General features: G+C 55.1%; 1 protein-coding gene across 1 annotated transcript; it reads right to left on the minus strand.

Moving 5' to 3' along the window:
- Positions 1–1,010: 1,010 nt before the first annotated feature.
- RAB15 (RAB15, member RAS oncogene family) lies at positions 1,011–25,371 on the minus strand. Its single transcript, XM_057733304.1, has 7 exons — positions 25,060–25,371; positions 7,343–7,403; positions 6,385–6,445; positions 5,815–5,892; positions 5,103–5,192; positions 3,844–3,909; positions 1,011–3,663 (listed from the first exon to the last, which is right to left on the minus strand). Exons 1-7 carry the CDS (start codon positions 25,181–25,183, stop codon positions 3,505–3,507), a joined length of 639 nt encoding a protein of 212 aa, XP_057589287.1. The 5' UTR covers positions 25,184–25,371; the 3' UTR covers positions 1,011–3,504.
- Positions 25,372–26,100: the final 729 nt, after the last annotated feature.

Raw genomic sequence — 26,100 nt, forward strand, 5'->3', positions numbered from 1 at the left:
ATTGAAGAAAATTGATGAAGCTCTCCTAAAATACCTCTTTGTTTCCAACTTTACATCAAAGTGGCCCACTTTCCAGAAGCTTGTAACTTTGGACATGCACCAGCACGGCTTTCCACAGGGACAGCAGATGTTTTGGAAGCTTCACTGGCTTAGTAGGCAGAAAGCCTAGGTCAGTGGTTCTCAACTCTGCCAGCAAATGAGAACGGCATGTAGAGATTTTTCTGAATAGACACGCCAAGCGTTCCCCTCCAGAGATTTCAATTCTGGTTGTTCCTTTTCGGCCTTGACTCTGCCACTGTTCCTTGGGGCCCCTAAGCACCTGTTTCCTTATCTGTTGAACTTGCATAAAGTTAATCACCTTCCTTATCTCACACAGATGTGATCGTGTGATTGTTCTGATGAAGGAGATAAAGCATTACAAGTTGTGAATTGTAAACTGCAGGTTAAGATCTTAGGCCACCGTTGCCCTGCCTTGTTTTACTCCTTCCTCGTTTTATCTTTTCCTTCAAACTTTCTCTGCCTCTTCCATCAACTCTGGACCCCAGAGTATAGTATTCAGCACCCGCCAGACCCCAAGATTCCAGACTGCCTTGTTCCCTTGGGGTATCCGAGCACAAGGCTAGGATGAATTTCTGAAAGATGACTTAATCCCTCCTCATGCCTTCAGGAAGACCTGCTCCTGTTACATCCCAAGCAGATGAGAACCTTCTTGGTTTTAAAGACACCCCCAGACAGATGTTCAGCATCCTGTTTGGGCAATGTGAGCCCACCGCAGAGTCATGGGGGCTTTGCTTGGGGCTCGCCTGCAGGTGGCATTCGGAGAGGCACCAAACAGAAGTTTGCTGTTTCCATTGTCATCCTACTGCCGTTGCTTTAGGGTGCTGGAGCCTCTTGACCTAGCACTGCCTCTCTGCCTCCCCCTGAACTGAGAGGGTCCCAGGGAGACCTACTCCCAGGGATTCACACAGGCAGTCACACCTGTGATTTGAAATATTCTTTATTTTGTAAACATCTCTGTTTAAAATAGATGAACCCTGCTCACAATTCACATACTGGACCCGAGACACAGCGCACAAAGTTCACCCGTCACAGGGAGATGGTGGGACTCAGGAGCAGGTGGTGTGCCCGGGGCTGCGCCGTCTCAAGACAGCAGGTGCAGAGGTGGTGAGGAGTCGGCAGGCAGGCGCGCCTGCTCAACAGCCTCAGGCCAGGTCCCAGGCCACCTCCCGGACTGCAGACGTTTAGGGGCGAGAGGCCGACGCTGGTACCTGGTGAGCGTAGCTGCACCCTAAAATCCCAACCCCCCTCCTGCCCCATACCCCTCCCCAGCTGTGGCCCTTGTGGTTGGGGCTTCTCGGGCCACAGAATCCCAACCCCAAGTTTTCCCTTCTAGAACGCCTAGGGTGCAGTAAAAACATAGGCCTTCTTTCCTGAGGGGGCTAGGAGAGAACAGCAACGGTGGTCGGCCGGATCTTCAGGGAAAGTGGTGATACTGACCCACAGGTTGGAGCCAGTGGTCAGTACAACTCCCCCACCTCAAGTCCCTGGCTGAGGGCACACCGAGGGTTGGCACTGCCGACCTCACCCCAGAGTGAGGCTGCGTACGTCTTGACACCTGAGGAGTCAGTTCTCAAGGAAGCATTCTTAGCTATGGTTGTGACCTCATCCTAAAGAGTCAGCTCTTTACATGTCTGTAACTATTACTCCTGCCTTCCTTTTCCTTCCACTACAATAACCTATCCCCCGTTCCTACATCCTGAGCTACCCTCTCCTGCTCTCTGCTGATCTGGTAAGAGTCAGAAGGAAAGCTTTGGTGGTTTCATCCTCAACCCTTTTTTTCCAAGGAGTAAGGAAGTGGGGCTCTTACTCCTTCTCATGTGTGTGTCCGGGATTTTAGTCCTTAATTGGTGAATGTTCGATACCCAGTTCTTTGTTTTTGCTCCAGGGCCAGCAGTGCAATGCAGCTTAAGACTGATCCTCCTCCCTAGGTTTCTCCCATCTTGGGAAGAACCCTGCTAAGGCCAGTAACTGACTTGTTCCCTCCTTAAAGGGCCTCCTGCAAACTACTCTTGGACCATGTGAGGTTAAAGAAACTTCTTCCTGAAACAAAGGGCCCTGGAGGAGGGAGTCTGCTTCCCTCCACCCGTAGCCACTGTGTAGTTGGCGAACCCTCAAGCCTCGGACTCAGGAGCTAAAGAAACGAGATGAGCACTTGGTCGTGAAGGCTGAAGGGAACAGCACCAAGCATTCCTACCCAGGGCTTGCCTGTTTTCTGCCCATGAGCTCCCTGCCCTTCTCCCGCAAACTTTGGGTCTTGGGAAAACCTTGAGAACTGAGGGCTGGGCTCAGTGAAAGACCACCAGCGTGGTTCTGTCACCTCTCACCTGCCAGGGGGTGGTGGGGAAATGCCCTTCTTACATAAGAAATGGAAGATGGGGCCCAGGAATCCCTGCTGCCGCCCAATTCCCCTCTGGTTTGCAAACTGCCGTCCCGGCTCTTAACCTGATATGTAGGAGCTGGTCCTTCATTTCCAAACTCTCCCCTTCCTGCCATGTGTGGTTGGCCTTGGGGCTCTCCTCGCCCCTGCAGTGCCCTTAGGCCTTGGTCCACATCTTTAAATTTGGGAGCCCGGGGTGGGGGCGGGGGGAGAAGTTGTGTACACGCTGCACGGGAGGTAGAGAATGAAGGTGACTTTTTATCCCTGCCACCCCTCATCATTTTTTTTCTTCTCCGAAGCATCTGCCTCCGAGCTCAGTTCCCCCAAGAGGCAGGCGAGCAGGCAACCAAGTGCAGCGGAAGCTGGGGGCGGGTGGGTAGGACAGCCCCAGGTGTGGGGACCACCAGTCTGGGCTTTCCTTCGTCCCTTGCCGGTCCTCTTTCTCCGGTCACTGGGGAGGCAGGCGCATGGCACAAGAAGGGGAGGATGGGAAGAACTGCCCACAAAGCGGGGCAAGGGCGTCTCCGGGAGCAGAGTAGGGAATGAGCCCCTGAGCCTGAGTCCGTTCCTTCGGCCGGCGAGGGGGCAGGACGAGAAAGGCGCTGCACCAGCAGCCACGCGGGACGCATGGGGGGCGGGGGAGGAGGGCTTCCATACGAACACAGCTGAGGGGGGCAGAAAGAGAAGTGGGAAGAAGCGAGAAAACGCGGAGAGGAGACCCGATGCACTGAGAGAGAAGGAACCTACAGTGGCCCGGATTCCAGACTCGGCCATCGTCTGGGGGCTCGGGGCAGTGCGGCGGTGCTCGTAGCACATCGGGGGCTCGAGGCAGGCCTGTGGCTGGGGAAACAGGCTGGAGGGGGCCACCCTGGGTGGAGGGCTGGGGGCGAGGCCACTCGGACAGGACAGCGGAGCGGCTCCCCGGGGCCAGGCAGGAGGAGGAGCAGCGGCTGGTACTCCACAGGGCCACCCGAAGGAGAGGAGAAGCAGGGCAAGGCCCAGGCTCCCTGTGCGCCTGCAGGCCTCCTGCGGGCAGGGGGGATGGTGTGCGGGCTCCACCAGCACGCTCAGCACCAGCAGGTCTTCGAAGCAGTCACCGGGCCCTCGGGTCTGCCCTCGTCCTCCTCCAGCTCCGCCAAGGCCAGCTCGTCGCTGGCACGTGTCCGCAGACCTTCCAGCTCCTTCCTGTGGGCCTGCAGCACCAGCTCCGTCAGGCGTGTGAAGGACTGGGAAAGCAAGGAGCACAGTCGGCCCAGCGCCGCCGCCTCTTCCCCGGCACCCCCTTGGCTGCCCGGCCCCGGGCGGGGCGCATCTGCTCTTGGCTTCTCTGCTGCCTCGTCCTTGCGCCTCCCTGCTCTGCTGGCCTCAGCCCAAGAGAGCGGGCAGCGGGGCTGCAGAGTACTCACCTCTTTAATGTTGAGGTTGGTGCAGGCACTTGTTTCATAGAAATCCATGCCATACTCTCTAGCCAGCTGCAAAAGAAGAACATTCCTGAAAGGGAGTCAGTAAGGGCAGGGAAGTGCCCGCAGCACCTGGCACGTCCTTCTGCGGCTGCACTCAGGGCCCATGCTATGTCGTGACGACGTCTCAGAGACGGTTACTTCTCGGCTGAGACTGGGAGCCCCGGAGACACAGGCTGGCGGAGAATGGGAGAAGGTGCCCCACAGATGCAGCCCCACCCCCACCCACACACAGGCGCACAGGTGCACCCAACACACACACATGGCCCAGGAGACAGAGACCCCAAAATGTTGTGGCAAACGAGTGAAAAACATGGGCTTTGAGGTCAAACAGACCCAGACTTGAATACCAGTGCTGTCACTTAAGAGCTGTATGACCTTAGACAAATTACTTACTCCCTCTAAGCCCCAGCTTCGTCATCTGTTCAAAGGGGGTGTGGAGCCATCCCCAGGTTGTGGAAGGATTAAATGGGGTCATGCATCTCTAAGCTCTTGCTCAGCACAGGACCGCACATACAGTACCCAACTGAACATTCTAGCAGGCGTCGGCTTCTATTTTCACAATTTTCAATGACCATATATTATTTTTTATACTAAAAAACAATTTTATTTGAAGTGCTAATGGGATGCTATTGACTGAAGAGGGAGAGAAGAGCTTTGGGGCCCTCAGAGTAAGTGGATGACTCTGGCCTCAGTCGTATCCATCTTTCTTTCTGTTCTCTGGGAGGATGGTCTCCCTGTGTGCTTGGACATTCCCTCAAAACCATCCTCCTACCCTCTCTGCCACCGTGGCTTCTCTGACTGTGGGCCCTTCATTCCCTCATTTCCCTCCTACCTCTTTCCAGGTGCAGGGAGGACGGAGTGGGTGTGGAGGGGATGGGATGCCTGTAGGACGGAAGCTATGCTAGAGGAGAAGTCCCTCCTCCTTCTCACTGACCAGGATGGGATCTTAGGCAGGGGCAGTCCTGCTTTGGGGGCCCTAGAGCTGGGAGAGGTCTTCGTTTCAGCATGGGCCCCAAATCACTATCCTGAAGGACAGAAAACAAACTCTCAAGGATGGTAACTCATCCAGTGCCTTAGGCTACCGTGGGAGGTGTGGGGGTGCCTGACATGGTGGTAGCATCCCGGGTCCCAGTTCTCAGGACCAGCTCTGGGAGCCGGCGGAACACTCAAGGGATGGGTTTGGCCAGCTCACCCCCACTTACCTGCTGCCCTTGCTCTCTGCCCACCTGCCGTTTCTGTGCTTCATCGGCCTTATTCCCTATAAGGATCTTCTGGACACCTTCTGGTGCATACTAGGGACAAAGGACAGGCAGAGCTGCCAGTGAGTACTGCCGGCCCCCAGCACCGAAGTTAAGAGCCCTAGAGATGGAGCGGGCTGACGGGGTGCAGGTGCCAGGCTCCCGCAGGCGCCATGGGTGACCCCAGGGCTCCCAGAGGGATGTCATGGGGACCGTTTAGGGTAGAAGACACTGATGCTTCCTCGAGGTGGACAACTGGAAAAGACACTGGACTTCAGCCCAGCCCCTCATTCTACAGATGAGGAACTGGGGACGTGCCCAAGGCTCCACAGCTGTGGTGGCAGAGCCAGGGCTGGAACCCCACTCTCGCAGTTCCACCTGGTCCTGAGATCCTGGGAAGGCAGCTATTCACAGGGTAGGCTCTGTCCTAACTGGTTTCTGGGGAAGACACAGCCATGGAGGCCTGGGAGGGTATAGAGCATGGAGGGCATGGCTGGTTGGGCCTCTTCCTCGTGTCTTACCCAGAGGTCTTGATCCGAGGCTGCAGGAGGCAAGGGTTCCTGGTAGCGTTTGCTCGCCAACCCTGACCGCTTCAGCCCTTCCCACGTGGCCCTCACTTTGCTTTCCCCTCTGAGGTGCCCTTCCCCACCCCCAACAGTGATGCAGCACGTCCTACCTCATCCACATCACTGACCCACTTCATGATGTGCTGGTAAGAGCGCTCGCTGCTAATGTCGTAGACTAAAAATATTCCCTGAGAGAGAGAAGGAGAGAGAGATGGGGGAGGTAGATGCACACAGAGACAGTGCACAGTCATGGGGCCGGAAGCGGGTGTGGTACCTTACATGCTGGGTCCCAATCTCCCTTCTCCCTGCTTAGCATAATGAAGATCCCTCAGCACCTAGAAGAGTCTCCTTCTCTCTCAGCCCCCCAAGCTGTTGCCTCCTGGGCTCATCAGAGGGCTCTCTGAGGCAGGAAGGCAGCCATCCTGTGACCTGGGTCTCTGGCCTGGGGAGGAAGGTGTAAGGTGGGGGTGGGGACCTGCCAGTAGTGAGTGCTCAGAGAGTAGCTGATGAATGAATGATCAATGAATGACTGAAAGACCGACCTGTGCCCCCGCCCCCCACTCCCCAGCAGGCAATCCGTGGGCCCATGTGGGGCCCCGTGGCACAAAGATCTCAAACGCCCAGAGCCAGCAGTGTGGGTGGCAGCATCCCACTGCTAAACCCTGAGAAGAGGGGCTCACCTGGGCCCGTCGATAGTACTGCTTTGTGATGGTCTGATATCTCTCCTGCCCTGCTGTGTCCCTGTAATAGAAAGCCAGCCCTTCAGAGGAGCAGGGACCATGCAGGCAGGAGGGGAGGGGAGGAACAGGAGCTGGGAGACCCTGTGCCTTTGCAGGAGAAACTGGAGAGCTGCAGGGTGAAAAACTGGTGGAGCTTTGGTCCACAAGGGGATCCAGACGTATCTGACTCTGCAGGAGAGAGGCCTGGTCACAGGTGCTGACAGGGCTTGTGGGCCCTTGTCTACTATATCTGCACCAGGAAGCACCACTATAACTGCTTCTTGGATACCTGTGTCTAGGATTTGGCCATTGTGGCCAGACTGGTGGGACTGCTTCCCTCTGGGACCTCTGAAGGCAATGCCAATACCACTCAGAAACTGAGAGGCCGCTCCCAATGCTGGGAAGGCAGTGCTTCCAGGAGCGACAGGCCAGAGAGCTACAGTGGCCCCATGTGGCAACTTGTGGGACCTGCACTGTGCTGTAGTGAGGAACTCTGACCAGGAACGCTCACCCTAAGGATGGGGCGTAGCCCTCCCTCCTTCTAATCCTGCCGCAGTGCAGCACAGCCCTGGGGAAAAGCTTTATTCAAACACAAACCCACAGGGCTTAGTGTGCCAATTCCTTCTGATTCTTGCTTTTTGGTGACTTGTGGTCAGTCCTATACATTTCTTAAGAAAGAGATGAGAGGCAATTCCCTGGAGGTTCAGTAGTTAGGACTCCGCGCTTTCCCTGCCAAGGGCGCGGGTTTAATCCCTGGTTGCGGAACTAAGATCCCGTGAGAGAGGAGAGATTACGGCTCATGGAGCAGGAGGTGGGCTTTGAGAAGAGGTGCCAGTTACTCCAGACAAAGCCTTGGAACTTTACACATGGCAGCAGTAGTAGGGAGCAGCCCCAGGTCCTCTCCTCGTGCCCAACTCACCAAATCTGTATCCGCACTTTGATGCCATCTACCTCTATGGTCTTCATCTTAAAGTCAACACCTGGGGAAAGGAAGCGAGCAAGAAAGTTAGGAAGGGTACCCGCTGAGACCTGAAGTCTGGCCCAGGGCACACGCACACCTCAAGGGTCTCCTTTTGGTTTAATCTGGCAGAAAGATGGCACGAGGTAAAGGCCTTCTTGAACCCAAAACGGACCCTCAGGGAGTGTCCAGGGCTTTGGATGGGGCCTCCCTTCCTCCTTGAGCTGCTAGTTGCCAGGGGTAAAGGGACCGGGCACACAGGAAGTGAATATGGGGGGATCTGCTCGTCGCTGCCTTACTTAGCCCCAAAACGTGTCTCTCTACCCACGTGTGACGGCTTCCTTATTCACACTTCTGCAGAGAACCACTTGTATTCACCCCTCCTGGAACTCTGATCCCTAGGAAGAGCAGGCCACCTCATTTGCCTGGGACTCTTCTCTCTCTGCCTTATTAGCAACCAGGAGGGGTGACAGCGCCGCTGTGCAGGTGGGGAGGCACAGACACCCTGGCGAGAGAGGACTGTCCCAGCCCCGCAGTGCGTGTGAAGCCCGCGGCACCCAGCCAAGGCCCGCCAAGGAGACGGCCTAGTGCATCTGCTGTTGACCAGGCCCGCTTACCAGCGGAGGCACTGCTTACCGGAAGGAGCATGGGCTTCAACGTCAGGCCTGCGCGTGAATCCTGACTCTGGCCACTTAACTCACAGCTATGACCGGGGGCACATTGCTTCTCTGAGCCTCCATTTCCTCATCAGTAAAATGGGGACATTACCAATCATTTCAGAGGGTCACTGAGAAAACCAAAGGAGATACAGTGTCTGGCACCTGGTGGACCTTCAGTCGGTCGCAGCTGTCACTATACTGAGTCCAGCCCTGGTCCGCGTGGGCGCTCCTGGGTGACTGCCAGTGACCACATAAAGAGGCAGTGACACAGCATGTCGCTGGGGGAGGGAGGGTGGACAAATTCTCAGGCTCATCTGCCCAGGGGCTTGAGGAGCTAAGCTGCCACAAGACACAGGAAACGTAAGGGACTTGGCCAACCAGCCTAGCACAGACCATATCCGGGGAACTGTGCGGCAGGAGAAGTCAGCACCACCAGCAGCACGCAGGCTTGACGCTGAGTGACAGCAGAGATGAGGGGCCTCTCCCCAGCCCAAACTGTGCCAGGCGCTGTGCCCGCTGATCCGAGAGCTGTGTCCAGTAAGTTAATGACGCTTCAGGCCTCACGCACTCCCTGGAGAAGTCAGGAATGGGCACCACTAACCAGTGCTCAGGTGAGGAACAGAGTGAAGGCGGCGTCCTGGACCGTGGTCCCCAGGCTGCCCAGCACAGCCCCAGTGGTGCCAGGCTCCCCAGCGCCACTGCCATCCCACCTCGGCATTCGTTCTTCGCCAACAGGAACACTTGCCCCTTTACCCACCCTGTCCCCAGCTTTCCACAAACACAGACAGATGAAATCCAGGCTCTTCCCTCTCACCATCGAGACCAATCATCATGTAATGAAGAGGGAGAGAAAGATTCAGACCAGACAACCTGAACGAAATCACGTTGGCCGGACGTGCATCATTTTTCACCTGCCCAAGCCGATTCATCTCTGTCGAGCTATACTCTTCCAAACGGGTAGCGTCTGGCAGCCATTCTTCCGAGGGTGCCAGGAAAGTGAAAAAGAGGAAGGAGAAAGTAGGAGAGGGGCCCCTGGCCTTCGTGGGGGGCAGTAGCGTGCTCACCCCCTCCTTAGGCAAACAGTGGTCAAGAACCTGCCTCTCCCCAACACCTGGCATAGAAGGGAACCAAGAAACCTTTGTTCTTTCCTGGTATAGGGCCTTCTTCCTGGGAGAACCAGGGATTCTGTTCATTTTATAACAAACCCAGCTCATCCTCGTACTAGCCCAGCAAGCCCAGTCAAAGGACAGTGCCTTGTGCAAAGTGGTCCTACAGGTGGAGAGCGGCTGGTGAGAGAGAGGGAGCTATTTCCTTTATTTCAGAAACTTCTGTGGGAACGAACTTTGTGCCCTGCAGTGCTAGATGCAGACAGAGTGGCCAGGCAGATGGTCCCTGCCCTTACAGAGCTTACTGAAAAGGAAACGAAGGCCCAGGGAGGGGAGATAACTGGCCCAAGGTCAGCACCGCAAGTAGCCGAGGCCTGTGTGATGGCAGAGCCCTTGCGCTGTTTCTTGGGGGAAGGAGAGGAGAGCTGTGTGTTAGCCAGGCAGAGAGGCCTTTCCTACGCTTTTCTGGAGAAGGGCTCAGCCGGGGAGGAGCCCCTAACACCAGGGAGCTTCCCCTGAGAATGAAGGCAGGTCCTAAGAGAGGCAGGGCTGACGGGAAGGCAGGGAGCCGCCCTGGGAATCAGCGCCAGGCTTGGATTCCTTCTCCCCTCTTCCCTCGCTTCTTACCACGTGGCCGGGACCAAGGCGGGGGAATTCTGGGGGCTCACAGCACCCCCCGCCCCACCGTCTTGCAACCTGGGCCCTCCTGACCATCGATAAAATTTGTGGTCACATCTCTGAGAAGTAACACGCATCCGTATTAGCTCTTCACCAAGGAAGAAACAGAGAACGTCTATGCCTTCTGAGGGATTGTCCTCTCCCACCCACTCCCCTCCTTTTTAAATTGAAAGATTAATAGCTCAGAGATCTTCTAGTGGAATTTATCACTCTGCTCTGCTCCCACACACCCTGCCCCTTCCACTGTGTCCACCTACCCGTCAGCCTGGCCTGCCATGGCCTGTGCCCGTTCGTGGCCTCTTCCCTGTCCCTGCGTGGCTGCTGGCTTTCTCCACTGCTGAGCACTGCAGGGCAAGGTCAAAACACTGGCCTCGTTTAGGCACCCAGAGGCCCACGTCTTCTCACCCCAGTTGGCCCTCGCCACTGCTCAGAAGCTATTTATTCGAGGGGTTTCACCCACCACACTCCTCACAGCCCCTGCTCTCCCTGCTGAGAGGCTCAGTCCTGGTCCACCCCTCCCCCCTGCCACCGCTGAAAGCATCCAGGAGAAGACCCTGTCCACTGTCTTAAGGGCAAAGCAACAGCCACCTGATGTCTTCCTGTGAGGCCCACCTCATCTCCTCAGAGTGTCCTGTTGTCTCTACCTTCCCTGGGGAAGCGTCCTCTATCCTTTCCAAGTCTCACTTCTCACCTCTCAGCTGTCATCAGCCCCCTCTGGGTGCACATGTTATCCTAATAGTTTCACCCCTCTTTGTTGCATCTTCAGACTCTCCAGAGAGAAGAGAGATTCTTCATCTACCTCCACCCTCAGTGTGTTCTCATTCTGGCTCCTCTAAAGCAGCACTTCTCAAACTTTAAAGTGTATGCAGATCACGTGGGGAGCATGTTAAAATGCAGACTGATTCAGTCAGTGTGAGATGCGGCCTGAGATGCTGCACAAGTGTCTGGGTGAGGCTGATATTACTGGTCCATGGATCACACTTTTGACAGCAGGCTTCTAAGGACAGTGGTTCTCAAAGTATGGTCCCCGGACCTGCAGCATCAGCACCAGCATTAGCCAGGGCTTGTTAGAAATGCCAATTCTTGGGCCTCACCTCAGATCTTCAGAATCCAAAACTCTGGGCAGGGGTGGGGGCGGCTAGGAATCTGTGTTTTAACAAGCTCTCCAGGTGCTTCTAGCACACGCTAAAGTTTGAGAATTCTATCTGGACTAAGGCTTTGCATGTGAAGTGTCAAGGGAGGCCGCACGGGAGTTCTCCGATCTCAAGGTGTGCTTTGCAGATGCTCAGCTTTAGAATCACCTGGGGTGATTTTTTTTTTTTTTTAAATGATACTACTTTGACTTTCCTAGACCTAATGAATCAGAATTTGAGAGTGAGACCCTGAAACCTGTATTTTTAACAGGACCATGGGTGATTTTTAGAAAGAAGAAAGTTTGAGGGTTCTAATTTAGTGGAAGAGCTATCCATTGGCACTGGAGTCAGAAAGACCTGAGTCTGAATCCTGATTCAGGTACTTGCTGTGTGACTTTGGGGAACTCTCAACTTCTCTGAGCCTCAGTTTGCTTGTCTGTAGAATGAGAATACCAGTGGCCTCCTAAGGGTTGGTGTGGGATATAAATTAGATAATGTATGTGCAGTTCCTTGTAGGTAGAAGATAGATCTCTCACTCCTGCCTTCCCTTTGCTACACAAAGGCTTCCTGGGGAGGAGCCAGGAAAACAAACCCTGAGCACCCTTGATGTGGGCAGGACGACGCAGTCTCATCCTGTGCTACTCCTCTACCCTTGCTCGTCCAAAGACCAGCAGCATCAACATCACTGGGGAGCCTGTTAGAAAACGCAGATGCTAGCCAGGACATGGAAGCAACCTAAACGTCCGCCAGCAGGGGAATGGATAAAGCTGTGGTACCTATATACAATGGAATATTACTCAGCCGTAAGAGGGAACAAAATAATGCCATCTGCAGCCACATGGATGCACCTACAGATTGTCATACTGAGTGAAGTAAGTCAGACAGAGACAAATATACGATATTGCTTATATGTGGAATCTAAAAAAAGAGTACAAATGAACTTATCTACGAAACAGAAACAAAGTCACAGATGTGAAAAACAAACACGGTTACCGGGGGTAAGGGAGGTAGGGATCAACTGGAAGATTAGGATTGACATATACACACTACTATATATAAAACAGATAACTAAAAAAAACATGCAGTGCTCCAGGCCCACCCAGACCTACTACACCTAAGGCACACTAGCATTTGAGAACCACTGCCTAGCCCACCTCTAGGCAGAACCACACGCAAGGCTCGTGATACTGCTAAGCATTATAGCACCCCCACCCCCGGCCAGGGCATCCCGGGCCCTCGGTTCCCATGCCGGCGCTACGAAGGAGGCAGAGGTGGAGATTATTACTGTGAGGCTGGAGAGGCCAAGTAACTTACCCCTGTTCCCACATCCTGTGGCTGAGCCAGAACGGCAAAGCGGTCTCTTAAGACCTAACTCAGGGCACCTCGCTTGACCAGTGGCTTCCCAGCCCTCCGAGACTGCAGACTCCTACTGCCTTTACGGCCCCGCCCCTGCCTTCCCCACACCTGTTCTGGTATCTGGAGGCGTCCAATAGTGAGGCAGTGGGCACATGTGCAGCAAGCCCACCATAACTTCCTTTCAGGGAACCCCTTGTTCCTTGAGAGCTCATGAGTCCACTAAGCCCCGATGCATCAGCCTGGACAGCGCCTCCTCAGTGTCCCTTCCAGGGGGCCGGCTTCCTTTCCCAGACACAGGGAACGCTCAGGTGTGAAGAAACAAGCAGCTGCCTCCACGCTGCTCCGGCAGAGGTTCTTGGAGACCTTGGGGCCCTGGAAGCAGAAAGTCAAGGAGACGAGGCCCTCTCCCAACCAAGAGTCCAACGCACGATGAGCAGCTCGTTTCTTCCCAGAGCCTCAGATACATCAATCGTGGTGTCTGCCACACCCAGCATCCCTTTCTGGCTAGAACCGCACAGCCCAGAGCCTTTGCTCAGGGAAGCACGGCTGGCTGCAGCGTGTTCTTTGTGGAGAAGCAGCTTCTGGCTGGACCAGGGTGGACGTCTGGTGACCCACAGTGTGCCCTGGCCAGCAGGGGTCAGGGGAGCCGGCTTGGCTGACCAAAGCGGCTCTTTCCAGATGCTGCAGAGGGGACTGGCTAGTTGGTACCGAGAGGAGCAGGAGGCAGACGTGTCTGTCTGGGGCTGGGGGCGTGGGTCCCAGCACAGCCACCAGCCCACGCCAGACCCCAGGTGTCAGCCCACGGGCATCCTCATAGCACAGCCCCCTTTGCTTAGAGTGCACCTCAGGATGCCCGGGAATTCTCAGCCTGTACTTGCCCACTGCTGCCCAGCGGCTCCCCCAGGCTGGGAGCAAGTCGTTTCTGCTACAGGGCTGGGACGAAGATGACGTGCCCTGCTCCTGGATACCGCGTACTTTTTGTCTTCTAGCCCCAGCTAGATGCAGTGTACCCACGAGGCAGAGGATAAATGTTGTATTGGACAAAATTCTGTGTTTGTTTTGAAAATCTCCACCTCCATACCAGCTCAGTGCCAGGCAAAAGGTAGCAATGCCATTAGTGGCATCCCCCTGCCCCAGAGAGCAGAAGGAGGGGTGGGTGCCCGTGGCTCAAGAGCAGTGGCGTGTGTCCTGCTGTCTGAACACCTCACAGACAATGACAAGAAAACTCCTCCGTTAAGCAGCAGTGCCAGGCCCTGACACACCTGTGATGGTGCTGCCCTCACCACACCGGCGGCCTCTGGAAGGCCTCTGGCTCTTCCTGTGTCCCTGGCCGTGTGGCCTCTCTCCTTCAGCAGCAACCCCCAGTGACTGCCAGGCCGCACCCCGAGCCCTGGAGCACAGTAACAGGGCTGCCATCAGAGGACTGGAGGACAGGGAGGCCCTGCTTTGGGTCCTGGGGCTGGGGACAGAGGGACCTGGCAGGGAAGACGGGCCTGCACTCCCTCAGCTCCTAAGATACCTCCCTGTGGGGACGTGCTTACTGCCAGCCCCAGTCTAGCAGTGAGAGGCCTGAGAAGATGTTGGAAAGAAGGGAACAGGGCACATCCAGGGGAACAGCACTCCTTCCCATCACTGTCTGCCTCCAAAGAAGGCCCTGGAAAGCATATAGGGAGTGCGGCTCAAGAAATAAAGTGGCGAGGTCATTAACAACACAACTGTGAGGTCAAAGTTGGGTTCCAATCCTACCTTTACTGCTCATTGGAAAGCTACATAACTTCTCTTTGCCTCAGTTTTCTCACCTGTAAAATGGGGATGGCAATCCCTGATGCCAGAGAATTTTTGTGACGATTATGAGATAAGTTATAAAACCCATAACAGAGCCTGGCACAAAGAGCTTTCCTGAATGTTAGCTGAAGAAGCTATCGAGTTTCTGTGGGGGGGATAAGATTAGGGTCATGGCCTGGGGAACGGAAAGAGCTCTAGAAAGTAGGCGGGGGCTCCTGTCAGGAAGAGGAAGGAGAGTGGTGCAGAGAGGGGAGACAGCCACACTAAGCCGGAGCGTTACAACAAAAAGAGAAAATGCCGCCCACCGTGGGAGCCAGATGGCCCCCGGAGTCCGGCTGCAACCTAAATTCTGGCAAAGCCAGGTGTGCCTGTTGGTGGGCCAGCACCTCATGGGTTCATGTCAGGGGCCAGCTTGCCTGCCCCGTGCCACATGCTTCAAGTGGAAACAGGGCTCTTCTGGCTGCCAAACCTTATCCCCACGATCAACCGCAGCCCAGAGTCCCGGCAGCCAGCGTGACCTGAACCTTTGCATCAGCAATGAGACGCCGCCACAGGAACAACTTAATACACCTGAAACCCAAGGCAGACACCCAATCCCTGGAGCCACGCTGGCTCCGGTTACCAAACTCAAGTCCCAGGAAGGCCCCCAGCGCCTCCCCCTGCAGGAAACCAGCATGTACGGGACGGGATGTGTGGAGCTCAGGTGGGACCTGACTGCAGGGAAAGGCAGACCCTGCGGGGAGGTGGCTGCCTGACTCTGCCACCCCAAACAAGGCACCAGAGTAATCCCCTTCCCTCAGCAAGAGAGGAAACCAGTAACATCCTTTCCCCGCCAGCTGAGGGGCAAGGGACGGGAAGAACAGGGAGAGGAAGAAGACAGAGGGAGAGCTAAGAGACAAAGAAAGCTCAGGAGAAGGTTCCAGACAAAGGCTCGGGGCACACAAATTCCCCCCACACCCGTCAGGTGAGGGGCGGGGGAGGGGGTCTTTGTCCCAAACCCACCACTCGCTGCGTCCCCCTCCCTCCGCCGGGGGGCCCTCAGCCTCACTGTCTGCGGGGTTGCATGCCACTCGTTCCTCTCACCCAGCTCCGGGATGACTGTCCCTCATGCTGGCCTCGCTCTGGGGAACAGGTGCCCCCGGGCTCTCTGAGCAAATGCACTGGGCAGCGTCCGCAGCCCCTGCTCTGGGACTGGTGGGAGGCAGGGCCTTTGGCACGCAGAATCCCGACCCTCTAACCCTGGGCAGCGTCCGCAGCCCCTTCTCTGGGACTGGTGGGAGGCAGGGCCTTTGGCACGCAGAATCCCGACCCTCTAACCCCAAGGCCGTGATTTAACCTGAGGTCAAAGGCCCTGATTCAGATGTCCACCCACAAGGAAGACTGGTGATTTCACAATGCTATCCTCTCTCTCCTTGCTTTTTTACAACACAAACAGATGCAGTGCATGTAGTGATATGCAGCAATTCTGGAGGCTATCTAGCTTCACATCAAATCTTGAAGGGAGATTCTCTGGAGACCCAGGATCCAAAAACCCAGGGGCTGTCGTCACGCAGAAAGGTTTCCCAGTCAAACTCGGACTCCCATGATGCTGGGAGGAGCGCATGCCCCAGCGCCTGAGCCCTAGGAGCTCCTGTTCCAGAGTCGTGGAGGGTCACTTCAGCAGCCTGGCTGAGCTGATGGACGTCATCTGACACCAGCAGTGACCCTGAGAACAGGCAGTGTTGGCTTCAGTCTAAGACACTGACCGCTCATCTCTGCATTCACCAAAGAGGACCCCACTTGCCCAGGGATCACGGGAGCCACGTTCTTGCTCCCTGCTATGTCTGAGCTTCGCCTATGGCGTGTATCTGAGCAGAAAAGCAAGGAGCTACTGGAAATAGTTCACCCCTTACAGAATGTTCCCCCTCTTCTCACAGTCCCAAACACATGAGTACATAGTGAGCTTCTCATTGTCTGTGCGTCCTAAGAAACTAAAGCCACGTGCAGCTTCCCTCAGAGGAGAGCAAAAGTCCTCTAGGAAATCCATGTATTCGTTCATTCATTCAGAACAAACTGTGACTGAATGCCTACCATGTGCCAGGAACCAGGCTAGGTACTAGAAGACACAGCCTCGAATAGCACAGAAGATCCTTGTCTTCAGAGAGCTTCTACTCTAGTGGGGAAGACAGATAATAAATAAGTAAACTACTGATAAGTGTTCAGGCAAAAGCAGAATAACGGAGTAGAGGGCGAGGACACCCGGTGCGAGCTGCTTTAGACTGGCTGGTCAGAGAAGACCCTTTAAAGGAGGTGACATCTGAGCTGAGGACTGAATGACAAGAAGGTACCAGCAGGGAAAAGATCTACAGGATCAGGGGCCCAGGCAGGAACACATTTCAGTCAAACTCCCAGTTCCTCAGGAGAGAAGAAAAAGAGAGGCCACATTATCCTTTCCTCTGTTATAAAGAGGGAAAGCTCAGCAAGGCCCTGCCCTCCTCTGGGCTCTCCTGGGGGCCCACCCAAATTGTGCACGTGTGTGCACACACATTCGTGTCTGTAGAAACACACATTCAGGTCCGTAGAAACACATTCATGTACGTAGAAACACACATTGATGTACACAGAAACACACACTCAGGTATGTAGAAACACACACTCAGGTACGTAGAAACACACACTCAGATACATAGAAACACTCAGGTACGTAGAAACACACTCAGATACATAGAAACACACACTCAGGTACGTAGAAACACACACTCAGGTACGTAGAAACACACACTCAGATACATAGAAACACACACTCAGGTACGTAGAAACACACAGATACATAGAAATACACACTCAGGTACGTAGAAACACACACTCAGATACATAGAAACACACATTCAGGTATGCAGAAACACTCAGGTATGTAGAAACACACACTCAGGTACGTAGAAACACACATTCAGGTACGTAGAAACACATACTCAGGTACGTAGAAACACACATTCAGGTACGTAGAAACACTCAGGTACATAGAAACACACATTCATAAATACAGAAACATGTTCAGGTATGTAGAAACACACATTCATGTATGTAGAAACACACATTCATGTATGTAGAAACACAGGTACGTAGAAACACACTCAGGTACGTAGAAACATACATTCAGGTACGTAGAAACATACATTCATAAACATAGAAACACACTCAGGTACGTAGAAACACACACGCAGGTACGTAGAAACACTCAGGTACGTAGAAACACACACTCAGATACATAGAAACACACATTCAGGTACGCAGAAACACTCAGGTATGTAGAAACACACACTCAGGTACGTAGAAACACACATTCAGGTACGTAGAAACACACACTCAGATACATAGAAACACACACTCAGGTACATAGAAACACACACTCAGGTACGTAGAAACACACACTCAGATACATAGAAACACTCAGGTACGTAGAAACACACACTCAGATACATAGAAACACACACTCAGGTACGTAGAAACACACACTCAGGTACGTAGAAACACACACTCAGGTACATAGAAACACACACTCAGGTACGTAGAAACACACACTCAGGTACATAGAAACACACACTCAGGTACGTAGAAACACACACTCAGGTACGTAGAAACACACACTCAGGTACATAGAAACACACACTCAGGTACGTAGAAACACACACTCAGGTACATAGAAACACACACTCAGGTACGTAGAAACACACACTCAGATACATAGAAACACACATTCAGGTACGTAGAAACACTCAGGTACATAGAAACACACACTCAGATACATAGAAACACACATTCAGGTACGTAGAAACACACTCAGGTATGTAGAAACACACACTCAGGTACGTAGAAACACACACTCAGGTACATAGAAACACACACTTAGGTACGTAGAAACACACTCAGATACATAGAAACACACACTCAGGTACGTAGAAACACACACTCAGGTACGTAGAAACACACACTCAGATACATAGAAACACACACTCAGGTACGCAGAAACACTCAGGTACGTAGAAACACACACTCAGGTACGTAGAAACACACATTCAGGTACGTAGAAACACACACTCAGGTACATAGAAACACTCAGGTACATAGAAACATACATTCATAAACACAGAAACACGTTCAGGTACATAGAAACACACATTCATGTATGTAGAAACACAGGTACGTAGAAACACACTCAGGTACGTAGAAACATACATTCAGGTACGTAGAAACATACATTCATCAACATAGAAACACATTCATGCATGTAGAAACACACTCATGTACATAGAAACTTGTCTGGAGGCTCTAACTGAAGACTGTACCAAGAAACTTCTCAAACACTTGCAAGGCCAACCTGGAGACTCCTCACCCCCCACTTTGGGATGAGATCTCTACACGGACTGGCTCACGGGTGTGAAGCACACCTTCCTGTGCAGGGTAGGTGTCCGGGAAACATCGGTCCCCTGGCCCTGCCCACTGTTGCCTGCGCAGACCCCCACAGGGCCTCCGGGCCACGTGCAGCCCGCTGCAGCTAACCCGTCCTGCTGCCCTCCGGCAGACCCCTGACCTGGGCCCTGCTCCCTCAGTCGGCTGCTGAGTGGTCAGTGGGCACCGCTGAGGCAGCCGAGACCCGTCAGGCTTCTGACCACTCACTCCTTCACCAAGCCTCTTCCAGGCTAGGCCATGTTGGCAGGCAGCAGAAGGTTCCAGGAGGAACAGACTGGGGCCCGGAGCCTCAGGAGCAAACATCTTGGCGGGAACAGGGTTTCTAGATGCATCTGCCCTCACACAGAGCCCACAAAGCAAGCTCCCAGCAAGGGTCTAGTTGAACTTAAGCGGGTGCAACCATGACCTGCCACGACCAGCTGGGCAGGCTGGACAGAAGAGTAGCAGCCCCAAGTCGTCAGGTGTTTTCCACAGCCCCTCCCCCACCCCTCCTCCCCTGGGGAACCCTGCTTAGTCGGCGAGGTCTCACTCAAATGTCACTTCTTCTGGGAAGCCTTCAACCAACGCAGGAGGAATTTATCACTCCTCCATGATTCCAAAGCATTTTGACATTGCTTTTGCATAAATTCTGGTTGTCTGTTTGGATGCCTGACTCCTCAACAGCACTGTGAGCTCCCAGAGGGCACAGTGGCATCTCATTCAGTCATATTCTCATTGCCTGGCAGAAGGCAGACCCTCAGTATATATTATTCAACAAGATTGAATAAATGAAAGAAAAAAATGAATGATTAGGTCAGTGAGGGAATAAATGAGTGAATGAGTGAAGTCCGTACATTCCAGGAGGAAAGATCAGTGGAGAGAAAATTTTAATCACAGAAGAGGGATCAGAGAATGACCCATATTTTGCAGCCAACTGTCAGCCCTCTCTGAGGATCATGGGTTCTCCGTAAATAAGTTATCAAAATAGTAACACGAGGGCACCCCTCAGCTCTCATCCTCAAATGTGCACTGGCCAGATGCCTCAATCAGGGCCCCAGACCGTCCCCCAGAAGCTTATGTCAAGGCAGCAGACTCAGCCAACAGCAGTGGCACAACTGTCCCTCCAGCCCAGAGCCCTCAGGTGGCGTAAGGGAGGCCAAGTCCTCTCCCCTTTGGCTCAAAGAGAGAGGTTCTGCTTGGCAACCTTTGGATGGGCCTTCTGGGGTGAGCAAGGGCATGCCCAGCGCAGCTTGGAGCAAGTGGAGGAGAGGAGATGGTTCACGTTGGGGTCACCTGCATGCAAGATGTGAGTCATCACTTCTCTCAGGCCTCAGTTTTCCTAGTTACAAAACAAGGCTGATGATTAGTTCTTTCCTTCTCTGTGTGGGAGGGGTTAAATGTCCAGGCAGCTCAGCGGTCCCCTTGACAAAGCACACTGCCCAGGGCAGAAGAGCCAAGGAGAGGTCAGAGGCCTGTGCAGAAAAATGGCAGTTTTACAGGGAAACAGGCGCAAATATTAGATTACAGAAGGCACTCTGAGAAGAGCTGGCAATCAGGGTGGAAGGGTAATGGCCAAATATCGACTTTCATGTTGTAAAGCTCATCACCGAGCTGTCTGGGAAGCGGGGAGGAGGAGGAAAGGAGGAGAATGAAGCAGGAACCAGGGCACCCGAAGCTGTGGGTGAATCTGCAGAGCTGTGCAGGTGGCGCAGGTGCATACGGCAGCCGAAATGAGGGTTTCCGAGCCATTCTCAGGGATCACGTCCTGGGGGCAGGGGGTGTGTGCAGCCGGGGCCGGAGGCAGCGCGACAGCTGGCAGAGGTCCGAGCCTTGAGGCAGAGCCGTCCCCGTGCCCTCGGGTCACCTCTCTCCCCACTCCTGCGCCTCTGCACATCTGCACAACTCACTCCTCCTTCTCAGCCCCTGGCACTGCCAGGGCAAGGGAGGGACTAGCACCGAAACGGAAATGAGACCCAGAGCCTACGCATGTGCTCCCCAAAAAGGGGAGCCCGTTCCCCGCTTCCTGTGTTGTTCACCGCTGTCGACCCAGCTCCTCGCCCAGCACCTGGCTCAGAGCCGTGGGTGTTCCGCAGATAGTGCCCGAATGACCGAATGCACGCGTGATGGACACGATGGCCTCAGAGCACAGGGGACAGTTTGCTCACCTCCAACTTTCTTACGAGCTAGGGATAATCATAACAATACGAGAGCAGCTGCTGCTGTTGTTTTTTTTTTGAGGGCTCCGCCATGTACTTTGTATCTACTAGCCTCTGTCATCTTCACAACGGCCATTAAGGAAGATTCTGTTACTATCTTCAATTTACAGATGTGGAAATTAAGCACAGAGACGTTACGTGTCAATAAGGCCATGGTGCATCTCAGGCATGTGGTCTGCGCCTCTTCTACTCTACTCAGCTTGCTACCTCCCCTTCCTTTCTGCAGGCCGCCCAACATGGTGGGGCACACAGACCCATCTGACCCTCCCGTGGTGTACACACAGCATGTATACACATCGCCTTATGGTCTGGGGACGCGCAGACCTCAGGACTGCAGTGCCCAAGCGTTGGCCCCCATGTCTGTCTGGCCACTCGACTGCAGGGTCAGGTCTCTGCTGCCTGGTCCTCCCCCAGCCCGCTCCAGCATCTTCAGTTACTCACAAGCCCTTGCCCCAGGCGAGGAGAGCCAGTTCAAACAGAACTTCCTGAGAAAGATGATACTGCAGCAGCAAACCCAGCCTGAGGAACCAGGCCTGAGGACACAGCCGTTCAACCAGTCAAACCGGAAAATCATAGACCGAAGCCTCCCAGAAGCCAAGAAGGTGGCCTTTAAGACGAAAAGGTCCCAGGGACAGGGACAGGTCTACTCAGGGAAGACCAAGGATTGGAGGGAGAAGACCGACTCGCGGGCAGTCCCCGCAGCTTGTATGCGTGGCTGACAGACGGCCGCCGCACAGAAAGGAAATGGAAGGGCCCTGCACGTAGATGTCCACGAGGATGGGACACCGTCTCCCCCCGCGCAGGCTTCCACAGCCACACGAGGCCCTCTCCGAAGCTGCCAGGTTGATCGATTTGAACTACTCCCTGCTCCCGCAGGGACACGGGAGCAGGTGATTGTGTGGAGTTCCGTGTTGGTGCCACAGGAGAGGGAGGGGTGGAAGCGAGAGAAGGGACGGGCCGAGAAGGTCCTACGTGCCCAGATACTACCACTGGTCTCCCCTGACTGGTCTCCCGGCCCCAAGGCCTAAGCCCCTCTCCCAGCCAACATCCTAAGTGCCATCTTCACCCTGTCATCCCCCTGCTCAGAAACCCCTGACCCCACTGCGAAGGCTGGAGTTCCAGCTCCTCAGTGCCCCCTGTCCTCATTCATTCACGGGTTTAACATCTATGGAGCGCGCGCCTGGCCCTGTTCTAGGACTATGACAACAAAGAGAAATAAGGTTTGGTATGTTTGGGAGACAGATAAACAGAGGAATGTTCTCACTCCTCCCCTAAAACCCCCCTTCTGTTCCAGCCAGGCTGCCCAGAGCCCCATGAACACCCACTGAATTCCCACCTCTGTCGTCTCTGCTCCTGTGCTCCATCTGCTCCTTCCCCTGCAGGAACTGAGAAGCAGCCCACACGGCGAGGCCTCGCTCCAGCCTCCTCTCCTCCCTGAGCCTCCCATCCACGGGGCCCCTCTCCTTCTGCAACCGCCTCCATCCAGCGCTGCACATAGCATCAGCCCTCCTGCACGGGGCCCTCACCATTCACCGGCTGCCTCAGGCAAGTCTTACCTGGTTGTTTAGCTGCTGAATCCGCATGTAATACCTTCATTACTAGGAACGATAGGGACCCTCGTCCACCCCCTACATTTGAAGAGTGCTTTACCAAGTGCTCGCAGAAAGATTCCCTTGGTGTGGCCAAGGCTCTTTTTTGCCTATGTTGCTTCCGCAACTAGATCACAGGCTTCTAGTGGGCAGGAAAAGGTAGACTGCAGTCTGTCTCTAACATGCCTGGCACGGTACTTTGTAGCAAAAGCTTAATTAATTGGCTCAACAGGTAAAGAAACAGCAGAGAACATCACAGGCGCTGACTGCCCACCTCTGCATGGGTCCCCCTCCAGGTCAGCACAGCTGCATGGGAAGGAAATGCTGGTAGCACGGACCCACCTCAGGGCCACCTGCCCACCTGCTGACCAGAAATAAGAGGGGCGGTCAGTGCCTCCACCTACCTTGGAGTTCTCCTCACCACTCCCTGCAGGCCCTTCTCTGGAAAGTCACATGCTCTTACAGTAAGGGGCCTAAACAGTGAATCACAAATCGGCATGATCCGAGAATCTGAACTCTGTCTTAGCAGCAACTGAGGAACTGCCCCGTTTTCCCTATTCACAGAAGCAGCTCTGGGAAAGGCGCCGAGATCAATGTCCATGATGGTAAAAGAATGTGTCTTAGACAAGAAGCAGCTTGGGAGAGGTGACCCTGGGTTTTATTCATCTGGGAATCTTCAGTTGGCAGCGCCAAGCTCAGCTAAAGGACGCACCTTTTTTTTTTTGGCCTGGATAAAGTAACGAATAGGACACAGTAGTACCCATTTTCTTGGCTCCTTGATTTGTCTCCCGGCTGCCCCTTCCAGCTCCCTGGGGACCCTTCTGTATCACAGAAGGGAAAGCTTCTCTTGACCATCCAACTCTTTTCCTAGGTCTTAGCTGCAGCCGAAAAACACGCCCAAGACAAGGCAGAATCACAAGTGCTGTGGAAAGCTTTACACAAGAAAGCATCTAAGAAACCCAGTGGGGCGGATTTTAAAAGGGTGGGTGTGAAGAAAGGCAGGCTTCTTTCTCTTCCATGGAATCCAAACTCCTAAACAGTCTCTGCATCCTGGGGAAAGGTGGACCCAGCCATCAGTGCAGAGAAAGTGCTAACATGCTGCCCTTTGTCCTCAAGCCTGCAGCCTGTCCTCATATCCCAGCTGGTTCTTCAGCCACACCCAGGTGATTCCCCAACATCTCCTCTTTCCCGAGCCCTCCCCAGAGGCTCGCAGCCCTCCCTTGGCCGCCAGACCCTTGCCATCCCTGAGATGTCTCTCATTCAAACAGCGGCCCAGCCCAAGCTCCTGGACCTCCTAGGGACTAGCCTTACAGCTCCCCTGAGGAAGATGAATGCGTCTGTCTTCTAACCCTGAGTCCCTTGAAGATAGTGAGGCAAAGAGAGAAGGAGACCCTAGGAGCTCGATGATGGCCACAGTAATAGCAGCCAGCCTTTTCCAGCTTCAGCGTCTGACTTTGTGCTAAGCGCTTTTACAAACGCTATCTCATTTAATCCTTACAACACCTGGGGAGGCAGGAACTGTTATCATTCCCATTCTACAGATGAGAAACTAAAGCTCTGAAGTTTAAGTGATATTCAAGGTCACGCTGCCCCAAAGTGAGGTTTCCAGGTCTGTCTGACAACAAAGACTGCCTCTTAACCACGCGGCTCTGGTCCTCCTGGCTCTAGGTGCTGCCTCTTCTCTCTTGGCAAGGAGTGTGTGGGGAGGGAGGGCGGAAGTCTCAAGTGCAAGCTGAGTGTAGGCCCTTTCCTGACAGGAGGGGGGACCTGGGCAGTGCTGAGGCCACTCCAGGGCATCAGGCAGGGAACCCGTTTGATGCGGGTGGAATGCCTTCAACCCAGAGCTCTCAGAGGAGGAGGCCACTCGGGGCCCTCGAGGGGGTTCTCAGACGGGAGGCCACCCACTCCCTCCCAGAAGGAGTGATCCCATAACAGTCCTGTCTGGGATGCCACGAGGCCTCGACCCTCGGAGCACAGGCTCCAGCACTGCCAGAGCACAGAGATGTCTTCTCTTCTAAGGTGAGTCCTGCCTGCCTTCTGACTCCCTTGCCTGGCGAGTCATCCTCCTGGTCTTCATCCTCCTCAGCCTCCTTCAAAACAAATGCTTCAGCTGACTGCTTTTCTGAAGCTGGCTCGTAAATGTCCCCTTCAGCCGCGCACCAGCTCTCACCTTACCTGTGCCCTCCTCCAGGTGTCCCACCTAGAGGCTTACCTCCACAACTGTGCCCTGTCAATTCAATCCCTTTGGCTCCTCCCTCCCCCCCTTGGCGCCACACTGAGTCACCCCTGAACTGAGGGTACCCAGTGACTCAGTGCCTCGGCTCCCCCCACACTGAACCCCTCTTCCCGAGTACAAGCCTTCCGTCCCTTCCCCCTCTGCACCTGGGGGCGTGGGGATGTCATATGATTCTCACCGCCCCAGCTTGGGGTACCCAGGCGTACGCCACCCTGCTATCTCGGCTTCTCCGGGGAGGCTCCCCAGCGTGAGGCCCGAGCGCCTACCCTAGTCACGGACAGCGGCAGGGAGCCTGTCACCTCCAGGAACCCAGGCTTCCATCTGCAGCCGGCGGCCCCTCTGCCGGGGATTCAGCCCCTCGCCCTCGCCTGCCGCGCACCGCCTCTAGCCGGAGGGGCGGACCCTTGTTCCCAGGCTGCAGCAGGGGCAGGGGCCGCCCGCACAGGCGGCGGCGGCGGGGAGGATGGGGCGCCCCCGGCCACCGCCCCTTACCGATGGTGGAGATGTGCGAGGAGTGGAACTCGTTGTCGGTGAAGCGGCACAGCAGGCAGGTCTTGCCCACCCCGGAGTCCCCGATCAGCAGCAGCCGGAACAGCACATCGTACTGCTTCGCCATGGCTGGGCCGGAGGGGCCGGGGGCTGCGGGCGGGCGGCGGGCTCAGCCCCGCTCGGCCGGGGCCATCGCGGCGCGCGCCCGCCCGAGAACGGCGCCGGCGGCGAGAAGGAAGCGGGGCCGGCCCGCGCCGCCTGGCCGCCGCTCGCTGGGTGCCGGGAAGCGTGTGCGGCGGGCGCGCGAGGGGAGGAGAGAGCCGGCCCCCGCCCGCCCCTTCCCCTGCGCCGCCGCCGCCCGGAGAGGGGGCGGGGAAGGCGCGCCGGGGAGGCCGCCCCTGGCGGGGGCGGGGGCGGGGGCGCGGGCGGGGCGCGCTCGCCGCCTCCCTGGGGGTGCGCAGTCTCGGCAGGGGCCCGACCCCTTCCCGCCCGCTCTGTGCTGGGACCCCGGACACAGGGGTGGAGGGTGGGGGAATGTTTTTGTTCTCCTGCAGAGCTTGTGAGTGGGGGAGTTGGGATGAGCTCCCACCCGAGCTCACCTCTACCAAACTTGGCTTTCGGGGGTCTCGTCGCTTCTCTCCACATCGCATCCCAGCCTGGCCCTGCTACCTCCTCCCCAGCGGAGCACCCCGCCCCTGCGGAAGCCTGCCGGGCGCGGGGAGGGGACAGTGGTTGGTCCTCACCTGAGCTCACCCGCGGGTCGGAAGACCTTGGTCTGCATCTCGATTCAAATACCCGTCTACTCTTGAAGTCGCGGTCTCTAGCAACCCTGGAGAGTATTGCTAGAATTCTCCCTCTCTGCCATCTGGCTTCTCCATAACCTTGTGTGACTCTGGCCTCCCTCCAACCGCCCTCCCCCCGCCCAATCCCAGCTTTTCTTTAAAGGGGGAAAATGTCTGACCTCCTTCACCAGGCTGAAAAGAGAGCTGATCATAAAAACATTTCCAAATGCACAATCCTTTGGAAGTGCTGTGCAGGCAAGTC

This window comes from Hippopotamus amphibius, chromosome 4 (genome assembly GCF_030028045.1).
Source record: "Hippopotamus amphibius kiboko isolate mHipAmp2 chromosome 4, mHipAmp2.hap2, whole genome shotgun sequence".
In the NCBI taxonomy this organism is placed as follows: domain Eukaryota; kingdom Metazoa; phylum Chordata; class Mammalia; order Artiodactyla; family Hippopotamidae; genus Hippopotamus; species Hippopotamus amphibius.